At 34.2% G+C, this 7,637-nt stretch overlaps 1 protein-coding gene across 4 annotated transcripts; it reads left to right on the top strand.

Annotated features, from left to right (window-relative positions):
* The first annotated feature begins 3,213 nt into the window (after window positions 1-3,213).
* LOC103494924 (DDRGK domain-containing protein 1) lies at window positions 3,214-6,300 on the top strand. Of its 4 annotated transcripts, none has more exons than XM_008456310.3 (9): window positions 3,214-3,372; window positions 3,509-3,646; window positions 3,787-3,892; window positions 4,607-4,713; window positions 4,982-5,083; window positions 5,175-5,336; window positions 5,538-5,594; window positions 5,800-5,836; window positions 6,004-6,300. In XM_008456310.3, exons 2-9 carry the CDS (start codon window positions 3,527-3,529, stop codon window positions 6,204-6,206), a joined length of 894 nt encoding a protein of 297 aa, XP_008454532.2. In that variant the 5' UTR covers window positions 3,214-3,372; window positions 3,509-3,526; the 3' UTR covers window positions 6,207-6,300. The 4 variants fall into 4 exon arrangements, with proteins under 4 accessions (XP_008454532.2, XP_008454533.2, XP_050938998.1 ...); XM_008456311.3 differs by having other exon boundaries at window positions 5,948-6,300; XM_051083041.1 differs by having other exon boundaries at window positions 5,782-5,836.
* Window positions 6,301-7,637: the final 1,337 nt, after the last annotated feature.

Genomic DNA, 7,637 nt, shown 5'->3' with positions numbered 1-7,637 from the left:
ACTCAAATGATAAACGTAAAAATTCAACGTATCTATTACAAACTTAAAAAGAACTTCATAATAATATGCATGAAATATAGTATTTATAAGTTGTAATATATATTTTAATAATATTAGAAATTTGGGTTGGGTTGGGTGAACCCATATTTTTAAAAATGTAACTCAAACCTAACTCAACCCGAAAAAACATAAAAATTCAACCCAACCCAAAATAAAAAATAACATAACCCAACGCTTACAATTTGAGTTAGGTATCTGGGTTGTGAGGTTATTTGAACACCACCATAACTGACATTATATTTGGGTGAGGCGTCTCTTCACTTGAGCGTTCAAAGGATAAAATGTGTTCGTCGATTACAAGATTGTCCTTAATTATGATTCCACCTTTTGGTGGCTTTGATAGTTGTTCCCAACTGTTCATTGAGACCTCAAAGGGTGGGATATCATCATACGATTGAGTCTCCTTTGAGCGGCTACAAGTATCTAGCCTACTGCTAATGTCACTTAGAGTTTTGGAAGTTTTGCCTTTAGACGTCACGACTTCTTTAAATATTCCTTGCAAAAAGAGAAAGAGATGAAAGGTAAAGATGGTCCCACCGGGCACGCTAAACTATTCACATGAGATTTTCAAAGAAATGTAATCCGTGAAATTTAAACTTTGTATTGATTTATAGTGTAGTCAATACAATCTTTAATATTTACTCATTTGAAGCTTTCTCTTGAATATATCTAGAACTTCTTGTTTCTCGATCTTCAGAAAGTTGTAGTTGCAAATCAATTTAAGCTTCAATCTTCTAGAATTCAAGGAAGGTTTAATCCCCAAGTTTTCAATCTTTCAGATGGTAATCTTGAAGTTGATAAGAACTTTCACGTCTTGAGACCTTTAGAAGTTCGAATCTTCAATTCTTCCTTCAACCAAATATCGATCTCTTCAAATGAATAACAATACCTCTATTTATAGAGAGTTTTCATGGGCTTTAAGTGGACTTGGGCCCATTTGCTTGTTGAACTTGGGCTTACCTTGGACCCATTTGCTTGTTAGACTTGGGCTTACCTTGGGATTGGACCCATTTATTTGGTAGGCTTGAATTGGGTTGGATATGAGAAAAATTTAATTACCTAAACCAAATATTCAAATTATAATTATCGCAAACTTGATTTTCGTTGTAATGATGCGACGATATTTAATTAGCCAAAATTTCTTATTCAACAAATTTCTTCAAAATCAATTTTATTTATTTAGCAAACACTAAGGCTCCATTTAAATTGACTTAAGAAAAAAGTGTTTTTAAAAAGTCTCATTTTTATTTAAACTCTTTTGATAAAAAAATATTTATAATACACTTCAAAAGTTATTTTGAGTGGCTATTGAATGCACCAATACTTTCTAAAATGATCCTTAAATTTTAAATTAAAAACTTGAAATGTATTTTAAATACACCCTAAAATTTTATAAAACAGCTATATTGATATTGATAAAAGTAATTTTAACCTCGTCAAAATCAATCCTAAATACACTAGTGCAATTTAACATTTTTAAAAAAAATCACTGTTTTCAAGACAAAATAGAAAATTTAAACATTTTATATTGAGATTTTATAAAAAGTAAAACAAAGAGTGAAAATATTTACCCTGCATAAAACAATTTCAAACCTACAATGTGAAATAACAAAAATACCCAGGACTAATTGGTCACATGCTTTAAAAAACGATTTTGTATCCAGTATGAACAATCTTGTACCCCAGATTAAACAATCTTGTACCTTTGTACCAAATCTAAACAATCTTGTACCCTTATACCCAATCTAAACGACTTGTACTCTTGTATCTAGCCTAAACTATCTTGTACCTTTATACCTAGTCAAAACGATCTTATACCAAATCTAAATGATTTTGCTACACGATCTTGTACCCTTATACCCAGTTTAAACGATCCTGTACTAGTTTAAATGATCTTGTATCCTTGTACCCAATCTAAATGATCGTGTACCAAATCTAAACGATCTATTAGTGATCGATAGTGGTCTTTATCTATCTATTTGGGATATACAATGGTTTGTTTAGATATTGGTATTCAATCGTTTAGATCCTGTACCAATATCGTTTAGATTTTGTATCAAAAAGAAAAAAAGAAGATGAGAGATGAAGAAGAAAAAAGAAATTCTGGTAGAGGAAATAAAGAAATCACAAATAAGGAGAAATAATAATATGAATAAATTAGTAATATAAATAGGAGAATAATAAATTGCGAAAAAGAAGATAAAGAAATGAAGTGAAGAATGATCCTGCAATATTCAAAATCAACAAAGGGAAAATTTGGAATTTATGAAAAAACAATAGTGGCTTCATGAGCTTAATTTTTTTTTGTTAAACGGGTCGTAAATATTTTTTAGGTTTTGTTACATTTATCCTTTTATATTTGTCAACTTAACAACCTATTATATATGGGACTTTTCAAAAATATAACATAGTTGCAAAAGATTTACAATGTATAGAACAATTCCAAAATCGGAAAAAGCCCACAGGCTCACTATGAAAATTACCAAAAATGTCCCATCAATCACGTCGTCAACAACACACGTAATATATTTCGTACGCAATCATTTAGATATGACTATTGTTTGGTACACGATCGTTTAGATTGGTTAAATGATTTTTTTAAAAATTCTTTTCATATATGATCGTTGATTTGTCTACATTTGTACATGATCGATTAAATTTGGCTACCCTAATTTAAATGATTTTTTTAGGATTCTTTGTACAAAATCATTTAGATTTGACTATTTTTTTACACGATCATTTAGATTTGGCTACTCAAATCGTCGTTTTTTTTCCAGCTTTTTTATATTTAATACACGATCTTGAACAACCAAATAAAAAAGTTTGAAAAAATAGATTTTTATATTTGATACACAATGAACCAAATAACACCTTGGAAAAAAAAAAGAAAAGAAAAGAAAAAAATAATAAAACAGATGAAGATGGAAGAAAGAAAAAAAAAAGAAAAGAAGAAAGACGATAAAACAGACGAAAAGGAGAAAAAAGAGGAAAGGACAAATTTAAAATATTTACAAATTGACTAACTTTGTGGGCTCTGTTATAAGATGAGTAAATATTTTAACACTTTTATAATATTTATGAAAACTTTCCTACTATATAATTTAAAAGAAAAACACAAAAAGAAAAACTTTAAAGTAATTTAATAAAGTTCGATTTAAGGTTCCATATAGAACAGTGAGGATGACTTGCAGAAGCACCAAAACGGCATCGTATTTTGCCGCTCCTCTCGTTACGGTTTTTTCGCTTTTGTTTGTTCATTCTCATCGGCGATCTTCAGTTCCGAAGCACCATTTTCTGATTTCTTTTCGCAAGGTAGGCTCTTTAATGCCTTCCATATCGTATTTGTTCATAAATATTCTGTTTTAGAAGTTAGATCTTTTTTAGAGATGTTTCGTTTGCGAATTTTCAAGCTATTAAACGAGTTGAACGATGGAATTTTTGGTCATAGGTGTAGAGAAGTTGCAAAATGGAGGAATTTCTTGTGGCAGTTCTCTCGATGCTTCTTGTTGTTGCATTGGTTCCTCTGTTTCTTTGGCGACGCTATCAGGACTCCCGCTCCGGTCATGCACATGAAGATGAGGATCAGGTGTGGTTTTGGAGGATCGCTGATGAGTTCTTTGAGAGTTTATTTATTTGTTTTGTATTGAAATGGTATTTCCGTGGTTATCAATCTGTTTCAAAGAAAGGGTGTTGGGTGGTTTTTACTTGGTTTTTGGAATTTTTCAGGTTCCTCAGAGAGAAACGGTGGTTCGTGCTACTGGTGGTGGACGTCGTATGCGCCGGAGACCTGCTATGGCTGCTAGTTCGTCGAATGCAGGGGCATTTGTGGAAGGTTTGTATATCAATTAGCTTTCTAAGTCTTTTTTTTGTTTAACTTCATTAGTTTGTTATGCTGTTAATATCAATTGTAAGGGAGTATGGGGGCCATGTAGCTCAAGCTCGATTCACTTGGAGACTCTCCAATCAGTTGGTTGATGGGTTATAAATTGAAATGAAGTGTACACGCTGCATGCCACATCTGAATTGGTCAAGTAGTTGTTAATAGTGATCACTCAATTTCCTCTCTTCCAAATTTCTTCTAAGTTTAGATTCAAATGTCGATATGCACAGTTAAAAAAAAATTGAATTATGACAAAAGACTATTAAAAACTGGGACGGCAAGTAGCTAAAGGGAGATCACCTACCTATTGCCTTCCGTTCCATATCCATTTCATCCATATGGTATATTTAACATAACATGTTGCAGCTGCTTGGATATATATCTATATACACATAGATAGATTATGTTTATCTAGCCATCCAGTGCACGGATTTTGTATGAGCTTGTCAATCTTTACCACGTAACAAAGAAGGTGAATGAGAAATTGATGTCTGTTGACCGCATGTTATTGGTGTATTGAGCAAAAAGAACTTCAATATAGAGGTTTTTATTGTAAAGTAGCCAATATGGAGTTTGAAATGCTTAGAATAACCAATGTGTGATTTTAATCAAGAATTTATTATATTGAATATGGCAACTCTTTAATAATTACTCCTGATTATACAGATAATGCTGATGGAAGTGATGATGAAATTGCCGCTGAAGAATACCATGGGGGAAGGGTGTTGAAGAAGAAAGAAAAGAAGCGACAAGAGCGGGAGGCGCAAAGACAGGTAACTTATATCAAGTTTTGAGTCTTTGACATATTAATGAGTGCAGGAAAAGGCAGATGTCTTAGGTTCTTATACTTGCAAAAATGCAGACGTCATAAGTTCTTAGCCTCACAGTGTGGCTCTTATTGTCTTCTTATTCTTCTAGTTCTCGACTTGCAAAATGCAGATGTAGGTTCTTAGATTCAATCTGTGGCTCTTATGGTCTTCTTCTCTTTCCCCAATAATTTTTTCTTACATTTTGTTATCCTTTCTACTCATGTTTTTGAAGGCCGAACAAGCTTCCCGTGACTCAAGGTTGACCAAACAAGATCGTTATGCAGAAATACGGAGGAAAAAAGATGAGGAGCGTGAAGGGCAGGAACGGTTACTGGTTAGTTAATCAATCATCTTTTGTGTTGAGAACTCTAAGGGAAAAGTAGGCTGGAACTTCTGCAGTTGAGTGGTCTATTTTCTTTGTTCAGGAAGAAGAAGCCAAGGCACGAAAGGCCAAGGAGGAAGAGGCTGCTGCACTTGAGTTTGAGAAGTGGAAAGGGGCATTTTCAGTTGATGCTGAAGGTACAACTGAAGCTGAAGTGGAAGGTGGAAATCAAGATTTGCTGACTGCTTTTGTGGAATATATAAAGGTTAAGCCTGTCATGTTGTAATGAGATGCAGTCTTTTACCTTATGAGAATTCTGCAGTTACGGACATATTTTAGTGTAGGTTGGGACTGGGAGTGAGACCTGCCCATGGATGACTAAACCTGACTATGCTTAGTATAGCCTGTTTAATTTATGTTTTCCCTGTGGCTCTATTTCTGAAACCCTTCATACATTGTTTTACAGAGTCATAAATGTGTTCCATTGGAAGATCTTGCTGCAGAATTTAAATTAAGAACTCAGGTAACTCAGATAATGGTTGTTGTAGGTATGCTTTCAAGATTTGTGTTCATACTGTTTTTTCTTCCAAAAAAAGAGAAATGGAGTCTGGAAGTCCCAAGAAGAATGATTCCCATTCTTGGCTTTTTGATTATGTGTATGTTCTTCCCTCAGTGGTTTTATGCAAATATTACCTCTATTCATGTCACAGTATATTTCACTAATGCAGGAATGTATTAATCGGATCACCTCCCTGGAGAGTATGGGTATGCCTCTTTCATTTTTCTTCTCTTTGTCCCTCTTGTCTAACCCATTTGATCATGGGTTCGTTTTTCATAATTTCTTGCTAGTTCTTACCCTTTTGAACTTTTGATTAGATATCGCAAGTAACGCTAATTGCCATTCTGATCGAACAAATGCACAAATTTTATAGGCCGACTTTCTGGCGTTATGGATGATAGAGGAAAATACATATACATTTCAAAGGAAGAAATGCAAGCGGTAGCTGATTTCATCAAGCGTCAGGGAAGGGTTAGTATTTCACATCTAGCTAGTAAGTCCAACCAGTTCATTGATTTGGAACCAAAATCCCAATTGGGTGAGGAAATCAATGTTGAGGAGATAGCTGTCTCTTAATACACGTTAATTTTGGAACGGAATGTTACATATCAAATAATCATTATCAACTAGTATATATTTTACCCAAAGATCGTGGGTGGCAGTCGATAAATCTTCATCTCTGCACAGGTTCTTGAGAACTATTGTTTCCATGCTCTGCATTTTGTGCTTGGATTTATCTCATAATCTCAGACCTAGAAATAGAAGACGAACCATCTGTCAGGCCTTTTGGTTTAGGAAAAATGGTTGTGATGTATGGGAAATTATTGGAGTAGGAAAATTTCTTAAATGAAGCAAATGGTGGTAGCATGCACTCGAGTTGCTAAACAATATTGTTCATCATCAATTGCGGCTGAGAATAGGACTAATGATTCAAACATTTTCTTCTTGGTGTACTGTTTTTAATTGACATAGTTGTTGGATCCATGAAAACAAATAAGTAGTTGTTTGTCTTTTGGCAATTGTTTTGAATGTTTATCATGTTTGTAATTGCTTAATATGAATGATTGTGATTTGGGAGTTGAGGTGGTCGTAAGTTTACTCAAAACCTCACCGATTGCTTTCAATTGGTTCATGTAGTTGTCTTTCAAAATCCTAAAAATTAAATGACTTTGGTGGAGTATGATCCGGCAAATGGTCCAAAAGGGCTATTTACTTGTTATTTTGATTGATCTGTTAGACCTCCCATTAGATTTCTTATAGTAGGAGGAAAAAGGAGAAGTCCCATGTGTAACACATGTGTAAATAAAAAGTTTTAAAGTCGGTTAGTGGGCATTATGAATAGTGATTGGTTTAGGTGGGAAAAGTAGTTAGTCTTTTGAGAGAAGTTTAGCTTGTTACTCCTTGAGAGAAGAGCAAGGAGATTGTTTCATGAAATGAGAGTTTATCAATTCATCACTGTATACGAGATCATATTCATACTTGAATAAAGTGTAAAATTCTATACCAAAGGTAGAGTTCTATCATTTTGATATCAGAGCAACGATTCTGGAACCACCATGGTTCAGAAGTGAAATGAGGAACGATTAGAGTTGATCAATCAAGACATCGTCGGAATGAAGAACGAGTTGAGCAAAATGCCGATGATCGAAACGAGTTTGAGTGATATCGCGAAGAACCTCGAACTAATGCGACTGCAATCGGAGAAGCAACAACAAATGCTTCTGATGATGGGGGAGTCGAATGTGAAGGAGCAATCGATAATGAGTGAGCGAATGGCAGAATTAGCTGCACGCGATTCTGTGATAGCGAAAGGAAAGGAAAGCGAAGCTACGTCGAGTAAAGTTGTCGAATTGGATCGAAATATCGGAGATGTCCGAAACAAAAAGAAGGCCGATAATGAAGAGAATACCGGTGACTAGAACAAATTTAAAAAGGTCGAAATGTCGGTGTTTACTGGAGAAGATTCTGACTCATGACTATTTCGTGTTGAAAGGTACTTCCAAATAC

The sequence above is a fragment of the Cucumis melo genome, chromosome 4 (genome assembly GCF_025177605.1).
Source record: "Cucumis melo cultivar AY chromosome 4, USDA_Cmelo_AY_1.0, whole genome shotgun sequence".
Taxonomy (NCBI): domain Eukaryota; kingdom Viridiplantae; phylum Streptophyta; class Magnoliopsida; order Cucurbitales; family Cucurbitaceae; genus Cucumis; species Cucumis melo.
This window is presented reverse-complemented; position numbering and strand designations above follow the sequence as displayed.

Coding starts and splice junctions, on each gene's coding strand:
- LOC103494924 (XM_051083041.1), top strand. CDS start 3,527: ATGGAGGAATTTCTTGTGGCAGTTCTCTCGATGCTTCTTGTTGTTGCA. Junction 4,714..4,981: donor AGCGGGAGGCGCAAAGACAG/GTAACTTATATC, acceptor ATGTTTTTGAAG/GCCGAACAAGCTTCCCGTGA. Junction 5,595..5,781: donor AATTTAAATTAAGAACTCAG/GTAACTCAGATA, acceptor TTCATGTCACAG/TATATTTCACTAATGCAGGA.